Source organism: Aythya marila (genome assembly GCF_965140915.1).
Source record: "Aythya marila genome assembly, chromosome: 29".
Classification (NCBI taxonomy): Eukaryota; Metazoa; Chordata; class Aves; order Anseriformes; family Anatidae; genus Aythya; species Aythya marila.
The window spans coordinates 448,201-465,018 of NC_139070.1; the positions used below are offsets into that span (position 1 = coordinate 448,201).

The 16,818-nt window shown below is 73.5% G+C and overlaps 3 protein-coding genes across 8 annotated transcripts; all 3 read left to right on the forward strand.

The window, feature by feature from the left end:
* The first annotated feature begins 198 nt into the window (after positions 1-198).
* On the forward strand, positions 199-9,906 carry SHC1 (SHC adaptor protein 1). Of its 6 annotated transcripts, XM_082780656.1 has the most exons (15): positions 218-298; positions 1,920-1,987; positions 2,236-2,313; positions 5,478-5,639; positions 5,873-5,943; positions 6,404-6,467; positions 6,651-6,770; positions 7,120-7,173; positions 7,306-7,357; positions 7,527-7,653; positions 7,748-7,916; positions 8,134-8,194; positions 8,318-8,485; positions 8,635-8,897; positions 9,083-9,906. In XM_082780656.1, exons 2-15 carry the CDS (start codon positions 1,976-1,978, stop codon positions 9,209-9,211), a joined length of 1,530 nt encoding a protein of 509 aa, XP_082636782.1. In that variant the 5' UTR covers positions 218-298; positions 1,920-1,975; the 3' UTR covers positions 9,212-9,906. The 6 variants fall into 6 exon arrangements, with proteins under 6 accessions (XP_082636785.1, XP_082636782.1, XP_082636783.1 ...); XM_082780657.1 differs by lacking the exon at positions 2,236-2,313 and having other exon boundaries at positions 237-298; XM_082780659.1 differs by lacking the exons at positions 1,920-1,987; positions 2,236-2,313 and having other exon boundaries at positions 199-298.
* An 868-nt stretch (positions 9,907-10,774) lies between these two features.
* On the forward strand, positions 10,775-12,782 carry PYGO2 (pygopus family PHD finger 2). Its single transcript, XM_082781088.1, is given in 5 exon segments — positions 10,775-10,961; positions 11,087-11,136; positions 11,250-11,460; positions 11,463-11,707; positions 11,709-12,782. Coding segments are annotated over 5 exon segments (1,278 nt in total). The 5' UTR covers positions 10,775-10,834; the 3' UTR covers positions 12,354-12,782.
* Positions 12,783-12,888: 106 nt separating this feature from the next.
* PBXIP1 (PBX homeobox interacting protein 1) lies at positions 12,889-16,778 on the forward strand. The gene is made up of 11 exons (XM_082781159.1): positions 12,889-12,952; positions 13,931-14,021; positions 14,098-14,197; positions 14,280-14,335; positions 14,416-14,560; positions 14,641-14,856; positions 14,937-14,960; positions 15,043-15,116; positions 15,201-15,326; positions 15,418-16,454; positions 16,542-16,778. Exons 2-11 carry the CDS (start codon positions 13,962-13,964, stop codon positions 16,597-16,599), a joined length of 1,896 nt encoding a protein of 631 aa, XP_082637285.1. The 5' UTR covers positions 12,889-12,952; positions 13,931-13,961; the 3' UTR covers positions 16,600-16,778.
* The last annotated feature ends 40 nt before the right edge of the window (positions 16,779-16,818 follow it).

Below are 16,818 nucleotides of genomic sequence, written 5' to 3' on the forward strand. Positions count from 1 at the left end.
CGCCGTCTGGGCGGGCCGCGAGGCGCGGCATCCGATTGGCTGAGACGCGCGGCGCCCCGCCCCTCCCTTTCCCCTCCGCGCGGCTCCCGCCCGCCGCCTCCCCTCTCCTCGCGCGCGCTCGCGCGGGCGCGTCACGTGACTGGGGGGCGGGGTCGCGGCGTGAGGGGCGGGGGCCGGAAGTGAGTGGCGGGGCGGCGGGGGGCGGGGCGGGAGCGGCGGCGGCGGCGGGGGGGGCGCCGCGGCTGCCGGGAGCGGAGGAGGCCGGCGCGAGACCCGCGCGACACCCAATGGTGCCCCGGTGAGCGCAGCCCGCGGGACCGGGCCGTGGGGGGCTCCCCGGTGGCCGGTTGCAGGCCGCGGGAGGGCTCCCGGGACGGGCAGGCCCCGGAGAGCACCGGGCGGGGCCGTGCGGTTGAGGGGGGGGGCTCCGCCCCCTGCCGCCCGCCACCGGGCTGTGCCCCGCGGGGAGTGCGGCCGGCCCGGTGCCGGGCCCGGTGCCGCTACACGCCCGGTGGGGACCGCCCGGTGCTACCGGCGGCGGGGGAGGGGCTGGGGACGGCCCCGCCGGTCGCCTCCGTGCCCCCCCCGCGCGTGTCCCGGGCGCCCCGGAGCTCCCGGTGCTGCGGGCAGGCCGAGGCCGGGTGTCCCCGGCACGAGCAGCGCTGCCGGGACCCGCGGGGGGCTCGCTCCGGGCCCCAAACCGGCGACGCCGGGCCCCGAGGTCCCCTCGTGTCCCGTGGCGCGCCCCCGGCCCGGCTCAGCCCCGGGGCTCCGGGGGGGGGGCTCAGGGGACGGGTCCGGTGCGGGCCCGGTGGACGCTTCCCCCCGAGGCCTTCGTGACCCGGCGCCTTCCCGTTTTGGGTTCAAACCGCTCGGTTCCGTGTGCGGGAGGTCACCCGGTGAACCCCGGCACCTCCCGTGGCTCGCGAGGCGCCGCCGTTCCCCCGGGGCTGGGACCGGGGCGGCCGCGGCCGTGCCCCCTCGCAGCATTTTGGGGTCTCACGGGCACGGCGGGGCACCGGGAGGCTCCCCGGAGGTCCCCCCGGTGCCGCAGCCTCCCTGGCAGGCCCGGTGCTCCCGGTGCCGGGTTTGGGGCCGCTTCTCGCCGCCGCTGTCCGAGCCCCGTTCCTGCCCCGCGGGGCACGCAGGGGCCTCGGGAGGCGGTGCCGTTACCGGCAGCCCCGCGGGGGTGGCTGCGCCCTGCTTATCTCCCTGCCTCGGCCCCAGATAAGGGCGCGATGGCTTCGAGGAAGTAAATCCGGGAAGCGCTGCCCTGCTCCGCCCCAACGGGGGCTCTCGGGGCTGCTCTTGCTCCCCCCCCCCGGCTCCCCGGGGCTCCTTTTTCTGCTCCTTCCTAACCCCGGCTCCCGTTCCGCTCACTCCCGGGGCTGCAGCCCTGGGGGGCTTCGTGTGCCAGCCCTGGGGGGCGACACGAGAAGGTTTGGGGCGCTGCTCTGCGTGGGGGGGCCCCTCCTTGTGACCCTCTTGGTGCTTTTTTGGGGACCCGGCAGCTTCAGGGCCTTGGGGATCAGCTCCGGCGCTCATCTCACAGCACAGAGTCACCGAAACCGAGGCTCTTTTGGTTTGGGGAGCTGCCCCGTGCGGCTCCCAACTCCTTTTACTGGTGGACGAGGCCTGAACAGATCCGGGTCCGTGCCCAGCTCGGCCTCGTGCCCCGGAGCATCCCGGTGGCACCGTTGTCCCGGGACGGGGCCGTGAGGACGGAGGACGCCTCGCGGGTCCCTGCCCCTCGCCTCGGCAGCGTCGCAGCCCCGTCCGCCTGCGGCCAGCGAGGAGCCGGCCCCCTGACCCCCGCGGGTCCCTTCCAGCTGGGGACGTGGTGACTCGAAGGAGCTGGGGCCACCTCCCCGCGGCCCGGGGCCGGGCCGGCTAACTCGCTGTTTGTCCCCGAACCGCAGGTGGGACGGCCAGACGAGAGGGGCTCTGCCTTTCCCTTCCCTGCCCTCCGCCGCCGATGGAGTACGTGGTAAGGCCGGCCGGCGCTCGGGGCTTCGGTGGAGGGCGGCTAGGTGGCTTCGGTGGCGGGCCCTGCCTCCTCTCCCTCCCCGCCGGGCCCCCGCCGGCCTTCCCCCGGCCCCAGGAGGCGGCGGGGACGGCGGAGAGAGGAGGGCCGCGCCGCCGCCGCGTGACGTTGGAGCGATATCTGGGGGGGGAAGCACGCAGCCCTAGGCCGGCGCTCAGCCTTTTTCTCTTTGCTCTCGCCCCGTGCTGCAGGAGGACGGGGGACGGGGAGGGCTCCACCGCCGCTGCTTTCCGACCGAGGGGGTCTCCGGCCCGCCCTGCGCCGCTGAGGTGCGTACGTGCGGCGGCGGGCGGCCCGTGTCTGCGCGCGGCCGCGAGCGCCTCGCCGCGATTCCTTGCCAAACCCCGCGCGTGTTCCAGCTCTCTGACTCAGCTCCCGGTTTGTGTTTCCTGGGAGGATGTCGGGCGCTGGCCCAGCGGCGAGGCCCCGCTCGGCGCCCGGGGAAAATACGGGCTCGGGCTTGGCTCGGTCCCGGTTTGGAGGCTGCTGCCGCTCTCTGCTTCTCCTCCTGCTGCGCGCCGAGCGCGAGGTCCCCGGGCACGCAGAAGCACACAGGACCCGGCCGAGCCCACACGTCCCCTCGCTTCCCAGGCACGAGGAGCGGCTCGGCCGGGACGTGTCCCGCCAGGCCTCGGGGGCGGTGGTTCTGGCAGCTCCCTGCGTCCTTTAGCTTCAGGGGCAGGAGTTTTTCGTGGGGCTTCGCACGTCTCGGTCTGCCTTCAGCGCTCTGGGGGGGTCTCTGCGGCCCCTGGGGGGGTCTCTGCCTCCTTGGGCCGGGGGGGCCGTGGCAGACGAGCTGTTTGTCTGCCAGGGCTGGCATCATGCGACCCGCCTCATGCCCAGCCGGTGCCAGTTGGGATCACGTGCGCTATCTGGCCTCGGCCTCGATGCCGGAGGTTCTGATAAAATCAGCACCGATTCCGTTCTCAGAGCAGAGCCCTGGCTGCTCCCAGCCCTGTTGCCTGCCTGGCCTCTTGGGGTCCCCTCCCCAGCCGGCTCCAGGAGACCCCTGCCCCTCTGCGCTTCCCTCGGGGCTTCCCGGGGGGGGGCCGCCGTGCCAGGTGGGGCACCCAGCCCCGTGACCCCGAGCCCCCCAAGTCCTCACCAGCCCCCCGAGCCCCTTCAACGCCGCCCAGCCCCGCTCCCCCCGGCGGCACTGGCGGGTCCCTGCTTCCTGGCTCCCCGGCCCCGGGCTTCCTGCCTTTCTTTGGAGCGGCCATGGGAAGGTCACGGCGCTGAGCGGCTGCGGGGCCCCAGGCGGGGACGAAGCGCGCGGCGGGACGGCTGGCACGGGCTCCTGCGGGACCGAGGTGGGGGGCTCGGGGTGGGGAGCGGGCCGTGGGGTGCCCCGGTGTCGGGGCGCCCTGTGCAGGGGGATTTTCCAGCTCCTGCCTGGCTGCGTGGAGGTGCCAGCGGTTGGGAAGCGGGGCCGGAGGCCGCTGGTGCCGTGCTGGGTCCGAGCGGGGAGAGCCCTTCCCTTGGGTTGGATTCAGCCGAATTTGGCTCAGTGTTGGGTTTTGCAGAGTGAGGGGTCCCTGGGAATTTCCCAGGTGCCCGGCGCTGGGTCGGAGGGGCCCGAAAGCCCCGGCTGCATCCCCGGGAGGTGAGAGGGGAGCTGTGGCCCCATGGGGAGGGCGAGGCCGTGGCGATGAGCGTGGACGCGCGTGGCAGGGTTGGGCTGCTCCCAGCTCCTCCTGGCCCCGTTCTGCATCAGGTGGGGATGAAGGGGGAGCGGGGCAGCCCCCGCAGCCCCCACCACAAAACGGGGGCTACGCCCGGCCTCCCTGCCACGGGCAGGGGGTGAGCTTTGCCCCGGCGCCGCCGGCACGCTCCTGCTTTTCCCCAGCTCCCGCTAGCTCCGCCTGTGACCTTGATTTTTCTGCTCCAGATACTGGCTGGGTCCCCACCCCTCTCCGGGAGCCCCTCCTGCGCTGCCACCCCAGCCCGCTCGCAGCCCCGGCGCGGGCAGAGCCCGCTCCGCCGCCCGTGAGTCAGCACGGCCCCGCCGCTTACCGGCAGCTCACCGGCAGCCCCGTTTTCCTCCGGGAGGAGCGGCCGCGCCGCGGAGAGCAGCGGCCATCGGCGGCTCCCGCCGGCCCCGCGCCGCAGCCGGGGGCTCGCGCTGAGCTCGGCCTCTCCCTGGGGGCTCGGCACCCACCTGTGTCCTGCTCCCGGCCGTCCTCCTTCCTCTGCGCCCGGAGCCGTGCCGCCAAAGGGCTGGATGTCCCCGCGGCCCCAGCGAGCACCGGAGGCGTCCTGGCATCGCTGCCCCCCCTGCCTCGGGCGCCGCTCCCCCCTGCAAAGCCCGGGGAGCCAACAGCAGCTGCCTGCCGCCGGCACGTGGGTTGCATAGCGCTGGCCACCACAGAAGGACCTTGTTCGCTCCTGGCCGGGGCTTGGAGCAGGGCTGGGCTGGGCTTGGATGCGCTCTGTGGCTGCCTTGTCTCAGGGCTTTAAATATTCATGCTTTTGATTTCCTCTTAGCTGCCGGCGACTGCTTGGGGGGGAGCGCAGGGGCAGAGCGAGCCGGCGGGGGCGGAGGGGCAGCGGTTTGGGACCCGTCTGCGGGGCAGAGGGGGCCGGATCGGGCCTCGACCGAAGACAATGGGATTCGTGGGCAGCCCGGTTCGGGAGCAGCGCGGGGCTGAGGGGCTCCAGGCCCTCCAGGCTGGGGGCCGAGCGCGCTGAGCCCCCTCTCCGGCTGTTCCGCGCGGCCCCGGGGCGTAGCCGCGGCCCCGTTTCCTCCCCGCCGCTCCGGGAGCAGGGGTCGCTCTCCATCTGGCCGGATCCCTGCGTCCTCGCTGACGCCGCTTGCCATCGATCGGGGCTGTGACGGCGTGGAGCTGGGCAGCCCCCGCGGCGCAGCGGGGCCGGCTCTGCCCGCGAGCCATGCGGGGCTGGCGAGCGCCCGGCACCGAGCTCGGCCCAGGCTCGGGGGCGGCTTCGCGGCGGCCGTAGGCGCTGGGACAGCCCATGGGGCCTCTGTGAGCCGTGCCAGCCCTGCTCGCCTCTCCCCGGAATGGATCTGCTGCAGAAGAGCAAATACAGCCACCTGCGGAATGAGTCCGTCTCCTCCCTGGAGGAGGCGGGGGGCGGCGGGGGGGCCCCGGCCTCGCCGGTGGAGCCCCTCGCGGGCACGCGCTCCCTGCCCGGCTCCCTGTCGTCCTCCTCCCTCAGCCCCATGCTGCCTCTCGGGGAGCTCTCGTCCGAGTCGGAGGACAGCCCCACCACCCTCTGCTCCTTCTTCCCCAAAATGGCCAACCTGAAGCTCTCGAACCCCGCCAACCTGCTCAGCCTGCGGGGCTCCACGGCCGGCAGCCTCAAGGAGGCCGGGAGCCCGGGGGAGCCCGGCCCAGCCGCCACGCTCGCAGCGGCACCGGGAGGAGCCGGCGGCGGCCCCGATTCAGCGGGCCCTGTCGCTGTGTGTTCCCAGGATATGAACAAGCTGAGCTGCGGGAAGAAGACGCGGGTGGAAGGCGGCCAGCTGGGCGGCGATGAATGGACGCGCCACGGCAGCTTTGTCAATAAGCCCACGCGCGGCTGGCTGCACCCGGACGACAAGGTCATGGGCCCGGGGGTCTCCTACCACGTCAGGGTGAGCGCTGGGGCCGGGCTGGGGGGGCACGAAGGGGCAGGGTGGGCTTCGGGAGAGCTCCCGGTGTGCTGCTTGCGGGCGGGAGGTGGGTGGGGGGTGTCCTGCGGGGGTCACCCCCATGTGGTGGGTGGCACAGGGGACCTGTCCCCGTCCCCTCCCCGCTCGTGGGCTGCGTGGGGAGGTGGGGGGCGAAGCTCGGGGCTCTCTGGGCTGACCCTGCTCTCCCCTGCCAGTACATGGGCTGCGTGGAAGTCCTGCAGTCCATGAGGGCTTTGGATTTCAACACCAGGACCCAGGTCACCAGGTGAGCCCTGCGTCCGTGCTGGGCTTGGGGGGGCTCTGCTGGGTTGGGGGGGCTCTGCTGGGCTGGGGGGGCTTGGGGCTGTCCCGGGGTGGGTCTGTAGCTGGTGGCCAGGCTGTCTGCAGCCCTGGAGGCAGCTGCCCGGCGGATCGATGCGCCCGTCAATGGGCTTGGCCAGGCAGGAAGCGCTCCTGCGACCCCATCAAATATTAACCGAGCTCTTGGAGCTCTTCCCCTGCCCCAGCCGGGTCGGGAGCCAGCCCGAGGGCTTCCCTTTTGTGTCCCTCGCTTTAACCCCGTCCCTCCTGCGCTGATTCCCTCGCCCTCCGCCCAGCAGCGCCCTGCGGACGTGGCGCTGAGCGCGGAGCCGCCCCGCCGCCGCCTCGTCCCTGTGCTGGGGTGGGTGGGGGGACCAAAGGGGGGGCCCCCAGCCCAGACTGACGTCCCGCTGCGCTCCCCGCAGGGAGGCGATCGGCCTGGTGTGCGAGGCTGTGCCCGGTGCCAAGGGAGCCGTGCGGAGGAGGAAGGTGAGGCTGGGCCGGGAGGGCTGCCAGCGGGCTCGGGCTGCCCGTGGCCGAGGGCTGGACCTCAGCCCGGGCACCCGGGGCTCTCGTCGGCCCCGTGGGGAGCTGAGCTGGCTGCCTCTGCTGGGAGGGGGACGAGGCTCCGGGCCCAGGAGCCCCCTCCCCAACGCTGCCGTCTGCCCCCAGCCCTGCGGCCGCTCCCTGAACTCCATCCTGGGGAAAAGCAACCTGAAGTTCGCCGGCATGCCCATCACCCTGACCATCTCCACCAGCAGCCTCAACCTCATGGCCTCCGACTGCAAGCAGGTGAGAGGCAGGGGCTGGGCGGCTGGCTTTAAACGGGGAGGGGTCGTCGTGTCCCCTCCGGGCCCCGCTGGGGGGCAGGGGGTGTCCCCAGCCTCCACGGGGACATCTGGGTGGGTGCGGGGCTTGCTGAGCGCCCACCTCCTCCTGGTCCGAGGGGCCTGGCTCACCCGTTGCTGGGGGCAGAGATCTGAGGGGCGCTCCAAGCACTCTGTTGGTGGCTCCGGGGGTGTCTCGGCCGTCCTCTGGTGCCCTGTGGCTCATAACCAGGGCTCCCCCGAGCCCGTGAGCCCCAGCCCCAGGGGGAACGTGGCGGGCAGGAGCCGCAGCCACCGCCCCCTGTGCCTTGCAGATCATTGCCAACCACCACATGCAGTCCATCTCCTTCGCTTCGGGGGGAGACCCGGTGAGTACGGCGGCTCCCATCGGGCCGGGTCCTGACCCCTGGCACGGGACGGGGCTCCCCTGCCCTGGCCCTAAAGTCTGGGGCACCGTGGTCGCCGGCAGCCCCATCTCACCGGTGCCTTCCCTCCCGCAGGACACCGCTGAGTACGTCGCCTACGTTGCCAAAGATCCCGTCAACCAGAGAGGTGAGGGCACTGCCGGGAGCCCCAGAGCCCCGTTTTGTGGGTGTTTGGGTGCAGCTTGGTGGGGCAGGGGGAGACTGGGACCCCCTCGGGGGGGTGCACAGGGTGGGTTCAAGGGGCGGAGGATTTAACGCTGAGGTTCCACGCCCCCACCCCGCTGTTCCCTTCCCAGCCTGCCATATCCTGGAGTGCCCGGAGGGCTTGGCGCAGGACGTGATCAGCACCATCGGGCAGGCCTTCGAGCTGCGCTTCAAGCAGTACCTGAAGAACCCCCCGAAGCTGGTGACGCCCCACGACAGGTAGGCAGGGAGGTGTCACATCTCCCAGGGGCAGCGCAGGGACGCTTCCCCGGCTGCTGGCGGCTGCTGAGCTGGGCCGTGCCCCCCCCCTCAGGATGGCGGGGTTCGACGGCTCTGCCTGGGATGAGGAGGAGGAGGAACCAGCCCCAGACCACCAGTACTACAACGACTTCCCCGGCAAGGAGCCTCCCATCGGGGGGGTCGTGGACATGCGGCTGCGCGAGGGGGCTGCGCAGACCCCCAACCACCTGGGGGCCACGCTGGTAAGGCTTGGGGCACCTCTCCGCAGGGTGCTCGGGGGGAGATCCCACATTATGGGGGAGATGCAGGGACCCTGGTGGAGCTCTGGGCTGCTCGCTTGGGGTTATTCCAGCCCAGAGTCTGCAGCGTGCGTCTCCAGCACCTCTCACAGCCCCATGTGGGGACTTGGGGGCACGATGGGACCCCCCGGGCTCACTCACCGTGTGCCTCTCTCTGCAGCCCGTCGGCCAGACCTCTGGTGGGGAGTACGACCCGCGGAAGCAGCACGCTCCTGCCCAGGGTAATGCGGGGGCTGTGGCTGACCCCGTGCTGCTCTCCCGCACCCCAAACCTCTCCGGCATCGAGCGCTGGCGCTGGGACCGAGGCAGGCTGGAGCCCCACTGACTTTTTGTGCTCTTTGCAGCAGGGAGAGAGAAATACCCGGCTGCAGCAGGCGTGGCGGGCCGCACCGACCTGTTCGATGACCCGTCCTACGTCAACGTGCAGAACGTGGACAAGGCACGCCAGGCGTCCGCTGCCAGCGCCCCCACAACGGCCAACGGCAGCGCCCAGCGGGACCTTTTCGACATGAGTGAGTGCGGTGGGAATTGTAGGGGCCGGAGGGGACCTCGAGGGGTCAATGGGTCCATCCCCTAAATGGGATGCAGCCGTGGCCGTGCCCGGGCTGTGGGGTTTGCCGTGGGTGCGAGGCGAGCGCCGGCCCCGCTCCTTTCCCCGCAGAGCCCTTCGAGGACGCCCTGCGCGTGCCCCCCGCCGTGCCCGTGAGCCTGCCGCCGGCCCAGGTGGTGGCTTCCATGGAGGAGCAGCTGCGCCGGGAGCCCTGGTACCACGGGAAGATGAACCGTAAGGAGGCCGAGAAGCTGCTGAAGGTGAACGGAGACTTCCTGGTGCGGGAGAGCACCACCACCCCCGGCCAGTACGTGCTGACCGGCCTGCAGGGCGGGCAGCCCAAGCACCTGCTGCTCGTCGATCCCGAAGGAGTGGTGAGTCCCTGAAACCCCAAAGCCGGGGTCCTGCACCCCTTTGCGAGATACAGGAGCCCCCTGGGCTTCCTGCTGCCCCTCGGGGGGCACTCCGGGGCTGGATTTGGGGGATGGAGCGGGCACAGCAACGCACGGGGGGCTCGGGGCTTTGTCAGCTGTGGATTTCTGAGCGCCCCTTCCCACAGGTGCGGACAAAAGACCATCGCTTCGAGAGCGTCAGCCACCTCATCAGCTACCACATGGACAATCACCTGCCCATCATCTCAGCTGGCAGCGAGATGTGCCTGCAGCAGCCTGTGGAAAGGAGACTGTGAGCGCCTGGGGACCCCGGTGCGCAGCCCCCCCCCGGCCCCACTCCCTGCCCCAGGGGGGAGTGCTTGGACTCGCAGCCCGGGACCGGGCTCGGACTGCCTGGGGACGGCCCCGTCCCCGGTCCCCGTCCGCCACGAGGAGCTGGTGGCCACGGGGATGGCGTAGCGGGAGCTGCCTGCAGGGCGGGGGGCTGTCGTTGCCAAAGCCCCTGCCTCCCCCCAGCTCCAGCCTTTGCACAGCAGCTCAGCTCGAACCAAAGCCTGGCCCCGGGCGGTGTCGCCGCAGCGTGGTGTGGCCATGACCCCTTTTGTGCTCACCCACGGGGGGGGGGCACGGGCCCTCGGCCCCTCGTCCCGCCAGCCCCGGGGGGGGGGGGTCCGGCCGGGGGCTCCCCAAGCACAAGGCCGGGCGGCCGCGCACCGAATGTACCCGATCACTTTACGTGTTAACTGTGCCTTGACCCCGCAGGTCCCACACACTTATGCAATGCAGCCGGGCGGGGGGGCGACACCCCCGAGCCCCCTCCGGGCCCCCGCCGAGCCCCTTCCCCGGGCACCCTCGGGGTTTTTTTTTGGGGGGGGGAGTGGCCGGGCCCCGCCGCATGCACCTCGTTCCCTGAAGCCAAAGCGCAGCCCTGCCCCGGCCCCGCTATAACCAAAGGACGCGGCGGGCGGAATTAAAGTTGGTATTTCTCTAGGCCCGGCTGCTGTGCTGGGGCTGAGGGGGGGGCAAACAGGGGGGCTTGGGGGGTGAGCACCAGGGTCGGGGGGGGCAAGGACTGGGGCTGGGGACAAGTGCTAAGGCTGAGGGGGCAAACGGGGGGGCCAGGGGGCTGAGCAAGGGGGCTGGGGGGTGAGCATCAGGGTGTGGGGGGGCGAGTGAAGGGGCTGGGGGGCGAGTGAAGGGGCTGGGGGGCGAGTGAAGGGGCTGGGGGGCGAGTGAAGGGCTTGGGGGGCGAGTGAAGGGGCTGGGGGGCGAGTAAAGGGCTTGGGGGGCGAGTGAAGGGGCTGGGGGGCGAGTGAAGGGGCTGGGGGGCGAGTAAAGGGCTTGGGGGGCGAGTGAAGGGGCTGGGGGTCGAGCACCGGGGCTTTGGGGTAGAGTACTGGGCCTGGGGGGCGAGTAAAGGGGCTGGGGGGCGAGCATCAGGGTGTGGGGGGGCGAGTAAAGGGGGTTGGGGGGCGAGTGAAGGGGGTTGGGGGGCAAGCACCGGGGCTTTGGGGTGGAGTACTGGGCCTGGGGGGCGAGTAAAGGGGCTGGGGGGCAAGTAAAGGGGCTGGAGGGCGAGTAACGGGCCTTGGGGGGCGAGCAGCGCCCCGTGCACCCCCTCCCCATTTCCCTCCCCCCCTCCCGTCACGTGGTTCCTCCCGCCACCCCCGCTTTCCCCTCACATGGTTCCTCCCTCCCTTCCCCCCCACCTCCACTCATGGACCCTCCCACCCTCTCCCCCCCCCCTTTCCCCCCCACATGGTTCGTCCCGCCCCGCCGGGCTCCCCTCGCCCCGCCCCCTCGCTCCGATTGGCCCCGCGCGCGCGCCCGCGGCTTCCGCTTCCGGTAGTGGGGCGGGGAAGGGGGGGCGGGGGGGAGGCGCGGCGGGGCCATGGCGGCTCCGCGCCGGCTGTGAGGCGATGGCGGCGCCGCACGGCGAGAAGCTGGAGGGAGGCGTCCCGGCACCGCCGCCCCCGCCGGGGGGGGGCCCGCACCCCGCGGGCAGCGCCGCCGCCGGCGGGCCCGGCAGGAAGCAGGGGAAGGCAGGTGAGACAGCGGGGAGGGCCCGCGGCCTGCCGGTACCGGGGGGTGAGGGGAGGGAAAAGGGGGGTGGGGGGGGGGTCCGGGGCTCCGCCGCTTCCCGGTGCTGACGGCGCCGCCTCCCCCCGCAGGGCTGCAGATGAAGAGCCCGGAGAAGAAGCGGCGGAAATCCAACACGCAGGTAGGGCCGGGAGCGGGGCCGGCACCGGGACTGCCCCCCCCACACCCCCCCCGTACCCCCTCCCGGTGCCGGTGCCGGTGCCGGGCCGTGACCCGCCCCCCCCCCCCCCGCAGGGCCCGGCCTACTCGCACCTGTCGGAGTTCGCGCCGCCGCCCACGCCCATGGTGGATCACCTGGTGGCCTCCAACCCCTTCGAGGACGACTTCGGCGCCCCCAAGGTGGGCGCGGGGGCGGCGGCGGCGGCTCCGTTCCTGGGCAGCCCCGTGCCCTTCGGCGGCTTCCGCGTGCAGGGGGGGCTGGCGCCGCAGGTGCCCCCCGGTTACGGCGGGGGGGGGGGCCGCAGCCCCTGCGCAGGCAGCCCCCGCCGCCGCCGCCCTTCGCCCCCGGGCAGATGGGCCCGGCCTTCGGCATGCCCCCCCAGAACCCCGGCTACGTGCAGCCCGGGGCCATGAGCTTCCCCGGGCAGCCGTTCGGGCAGCCCCTCGGACAGAACTTCAGCCCCCCCACGGGGCAGCTCATGCAGGGGCCCGTGGGGGGCTTCGGGCCCATGATCTCCCCCACCATGGGGCAGCCCCCCCCGGGGGGATATGGGTCCCGGGCCGGCGGCCCTCAACCCCCCCGGCGGCCCGGCCATGGCTCAGCGCTTCGGCCAGCCCGGAAACCTCTTCGGACAGTCCCCCATGCAGCGCCCCGGGCAGAACGTGCCCCCCTTGCCCCCCACCGCCAGCCCTTTCCCCGGGGCGGACCCCGGCTTCCCCGCCGGCGGCGAGGAGGGGGGGAAGAACCTCAACCCCCCTCCCAGCAGCTTCCCCCAGGAGCAGCACTCAGGCTCCCCGGCTGCCGTTAACGGGGCGCAGCCCAGCTTCGCCCCCCCCAGCGCCGGCCGCGGCGGTGGCACCCCCGAGACCAACAGCCTCCCGCCCCCCCCCGGCAAGGCGGCCGGCGGCTCGGGGCACCAGCCGCCCCCAGGGTTGGTGTACCCGTGCGGGGCCTGCCGCAACGAGGTGAACGACGACCAGGACGCCATCCTGTGCGAGGCCTCCTGCCAGAAGTGGTTCCACCGCGAGTGCACGGGCATGACGGAGAACGCCTACGGGCTGCTCACCACCGAGGCCTCGGCCGTCTGGGCCTGCGACTTCTGCCTGAAGACCAAGGAGATCCAGTCGGTGTACGTCCGCGAGGGCATGGGGCAGCTGGTGGCCGCCAACGACGGCTGAGCCGCCCCCTGCGACCCCCCCCCCCAAGCCTTGTACAGCTCCCCGCGCAGTTTTAGGACCAAACCCCCCCTTTTTGTAGCCATTGGACTCGTGAGCACGGGACGGCAGCGAGTGGCCCCCGCCGGGACGCATGGGGGGCTCTGGCTGTGCCGGTGTGTGCCATGGGGGTCCCCCTCGGGTGTTGGGGGGCTCCATCGTGCTGGTGTTCAGGGGCTGAAGCTTCCCTGGACCCCCCCGGGGGGCTCTGCCTGCTGGCACGGGTGCCCCGGGGGGCTCTGCCCCCCCTCCCCCTGCTCCGTGCAGTCCCGGTGCCCCCCCCCCGCCCCCCTTTTCTGCTCGCGGAGGTCCCGGTGCCCCCCCCCACCCCCCCCGTTTTAGCGGAGCGTTAATGGAAACTTTTGTATCGTCGCTATAAAACTCTGAAACCGCCGTGTCCGTGTCTGCTCTGCTCCGGTGCCCCCCCGGTTCCCCCCCCCCGGTGCCCGCCCCGCCGCCATTGGCTGCGCGCGTCACGTGCGCGCCCGTCCCGAGGGCGGCGACCGGCACCGACGGAAAGTTGCGGCCGGGACCGGGCCGAGCGGCGCCCCGAGCGGCTCCAGGTACCGCCCGCCCCGCTCCTCCCGGCCGCGCAGCATCGCCCCGGGTACCCCCCCCGGTCCCTTCCCGGACCCCCCCCCGGTCCCATCCCGGTCCCTTCCCGGTCCTTCCGCTCCCGGTCCCTTCCCCCGGGGAGCGGAGCGCACGTCCCGGGGCACGACCGGCTCCGCGGGGAGGTTGAGCGCGCATCGCCCCCGGGACACGGCCCCTGCTCCGCCTCCGGCCCCGCTCCCCCCGGTTCCGGGGAGCCCCGGGGCGCGACGCTGGTGGAAGTCGGGGTGCGGGGGGGCCCCCCCCGGGGGCGCTGCCCTAAATACAGCGGCGGGGGCCGCCGCTCGGTGCCTGCCGGGCCTCGGGCTCGTCGCGTCCCCGTCCACCTGCCGGGCGGCATCACCGCGGCTAAAAATACCCCGCGGGACGGCTGGCGGCGGGGCGGGGGGGCTGGCACCGGCGGGGGGGTCGAAGGGGCAGCGGGGGGGGGGGGTCGGTTGCGCGCCCCGAGCCGCGTCCAGCCCCGTTCCCCCCCCCCGGGTGCCTCCGCGCCCCGCGGGGGCTTCCCACGTCTCGGTCCCGCCGCCGCTGGGCCGGTGCCAGCCCCGGGGGGGCACGGGGAGGGTCGCGGGGGGGCTCTCGGGGGGGCGGCGCCTCCGCAGCTGTGCCGGGAATGTGCAGAATCCCCGGGCACCGCCGCCGTGACCGCTGCGCCCCGGCCCTGCTCCTGCCAGCACCGGGCGAGGCGAGGGCTCGGTGCCCCCCGGAGGAGCCCCCCCCCGGATCCCGGTGCCACCGGGGGGTGCCCGGCTGCGGCATCCCACCCGTGCGGGGACCGCGGGGCCGCACCGGACCGCCCTTTGCTCCCACCCCTAAACTCGCTTTGCCAGGCAAATCAGGAGCGGGGACAGGGTGAGGTCTGTCCGTCCGTCCACCTGTCTGTCTGTCTGTCCCTCCATCTGTCCGTCCGTCCGTCCGTCTCCTCGCAGGGGGGGGTCAGCGCCGTCCGCAGGCGGGAGCATGGCGGAGAAATCGGACTCGCGGGACTCGGACAGCAGCTGGGTGCTGGCGGGCACCGAGGTGAGGGGCCGGGGACCCCCCGGGGGGGGGGGGATGCGGGGAGCCCGCGGGTGCCAGCTGCTGCCCCTCGCCCCAGGGGCTGCCCGTGGACACGGTGGGCCCGGAGCAGGATGCGGCCTCCCGCGAGGCCGAGGAAGAAGAGGCAGAGGAGGAGAGCGGCCAGGACACGGCCACGGGTACGAAAACGGGACAGGAGCGGCCGTTCCCGGTGCTGTGTCACGGGGAGCCCGCTCACCGCCCGCCTCTGCCTCTCCCCAGCTGGTGACGGTGGCAGCGGAGCCTTCCCGGGCCAAACGCCATGCCCCGAGGTCGGGGTAAGCCTGGGGAGGGGGAGCGGTGGGGCTGGGGTCCTGCTGCGTGTGGATGTTCGAGACCCCAGCCCTCGCGCCCTCAGGACGTGGAGGAGCGGCCGGAGCGCGGTGCCAAGGCGGTGCCCACCACGGGCAGCCCCACGGAGCCCAGCACGACACCAAGCTGGGAGCAGGAGGAGCCCGACGTGACGGCAGAGCGGGGGCCGTGCCCGGACACCCCCAGAGCAGGTCAGACCGGGAGCACACCGGGCCCGTGCCGGTGCCACCGGGGTGCGGGCGCTCCCTGCAGGTCCCCGTCCCCCCCCCAGGACCACCAGCGGAGGAGGAGAGCTGCACCAGCAGCGACGATGACACCGAGGGGCTGCGGAGGCGGCAGGTCCCCGAGCCCCGTGCCGGGCCCCCCCATTCGGGGCCTGCCCTGCACCGGGGGACGCAGGACGGCGGCGACGAGGACGGGCTCAGCACCAGCAAGTACCTGCTGGGCGCGCTGGCGCTGGCGGCCGTGGTGCTGCTGCTCATCTCCGGTGAGTTGCGGTCCCGGGGTGGGGTGGGGGGGCAGGATGGGGAGCCCGGTGTCCCCCTCATTGTCCCTTCCTCTCCCCAGGGGGCTTCTACGACCCGGCAGACGGTGAGCGTGGAGGGGCTTGGCCCGTGGTGCCCGGTGGGGCAGCCCGGACGCGCTCGGACGTCCCCGTGCGGTTCCCCCCCAGGCCCCGTGGACGGCGTGGTGAGCCGCGGCGTGGCCGACACCGAGCAGGAGGCGCCGGTGCCTGCGGACGGGAGCGTAAGGAGAGGGGTGGGAACGGGGCTGGCGGAGGGGAAGACGCTCCCTCAGCACCTCCACGGCCTCGTCCTTCCTCTCCCCCAGGATCTGGTGCAGCAGCCCCCGCCACCAGCCGCCGCGGACCCCCAGAGCGTGCAGTCCGTCAGCCTCCTCCTGGACAAGCTGGCCAAGGAGAACCAGGACATCCGGCTCATGCAGGCTGAGCTGCAGGTGGGCGCACACGATGTACCCGGGGGAAGCTGCCCCCCAGCACCACCCCCACGCCCTCACGGCCCCCTCCCCGCTCTCCCCCCTGCCCCAGGCCCACAAGGAAGAGCTCCAGGCCCTGCTGCAGAAGAGCGAGGGGGCGGCAGCGGCGGCCGGGGCGCAGCAGCAGAGCCTGGCTGCAGAGAACGAGCAGCTCCGCGCGGCGCTGCAGAGGGAAACCGAGGCGCTGCGAGCTGCCCGGGCCGAGCTGCAGCGCCTGCAGGAGGCGGGGGTCCCGGGCAGCCCCCAGCCCCACAAAACCGAGGCTGGGGAGCCGGCAGCAGAGCAGCCCCATGGCCCAGAGGGTGCAGCCCGCAGCGGGGACACGGCAAGGCAGGAGGGGGCCGGGCACCGCGGCTTGCTGGCTTGGGTGCGGCAGGAGCTGGCAGCTGCCCTGGAGCGAGCGCAGGGCTCGGGGGGGCTTGAGAAGCTCCCGGAGCAGCTGAGTGCCCTGGAGGAGCGCCTGGGCCGCGAGCTGGAGGCAGAGGGGGCCCGGCCCTTCCCCGGGCCCTGGAAGAAGCCGTTCAAAGCAGACAAGAAGGAGAGCCGGCGGCACAAGCGGCACGGCGCCGGGGAGGGTCCCCACGAGCGGGGCGGGTGGGAGAAAAAGGAGCAGGGCAAACCCCACGGGCACGGGAAGGAGCCCCGGCCCCCGCGGGAGCACAAGGCGGGCAAAGCCAGGGGGAAATCGTCCCACGGCCCCCCCCAGCACGGCCCCCGCGAGCTGCCCCCGCTGAGCCATTACCGGGCGCCCCAGGGCTGCGCCGGGGTGGCCGACTGCGCCCGCAAGGAGGGCCGGGAGGTGCTGGGCGCCGCGCTGGAGCCCGTGCAGAAGGCGCAGTTCCTGCAGCTGCTGGAGGGCTTCATGGCCCGGCTGGGCTGGGGGGGGCACTTCGGGGGGCTGGCGGCGCGGCTGGATGGCGTCTTCGGGGCCGACGGCGCCTTCGCTCACGACCGCCTGCGCTTCGTGGACTTCGTGGACGATGTGGAGGAGATGCTGGAGGAGCTGGCGCGGCGCGAGGGGGGCGACGAGGAGGCGGCCGACGGCTTCGAGGACTACGTGCTGCGGCACTACGCCGGGGACGGCGGCGGGTGAGCGGGACGGGGGGGACGGAGGGGGTCTTTGTGGGGTGGGGGAGTCGGAGCCGGGACCCCCTCACCGCCCCTCTTCTCTTGCAGCTCCACCGGGAAGGAGCGGGGCCGGAAAGCCTGGCGGCAGCACGGGGGGGGCAGATAGAGCCATGGGGCACGCGGGGGGCACCCCGCTGTCAGGATTCGTCCAGCACAACGGCCCCGAGCCCACCTGGGGGGGCTCCCCTGGGCCCTGGTTGGGGTCTGGGGGCTGCTTCGTGCCCCCCCCCCCCGAGTTGCTGCACTGTGTGATACTGCACTGCTGTAGATGCAATAAAGTCACCGCTGGGCACGGCTGGGACTGGTGCCTGGGGGGGGGAATGGG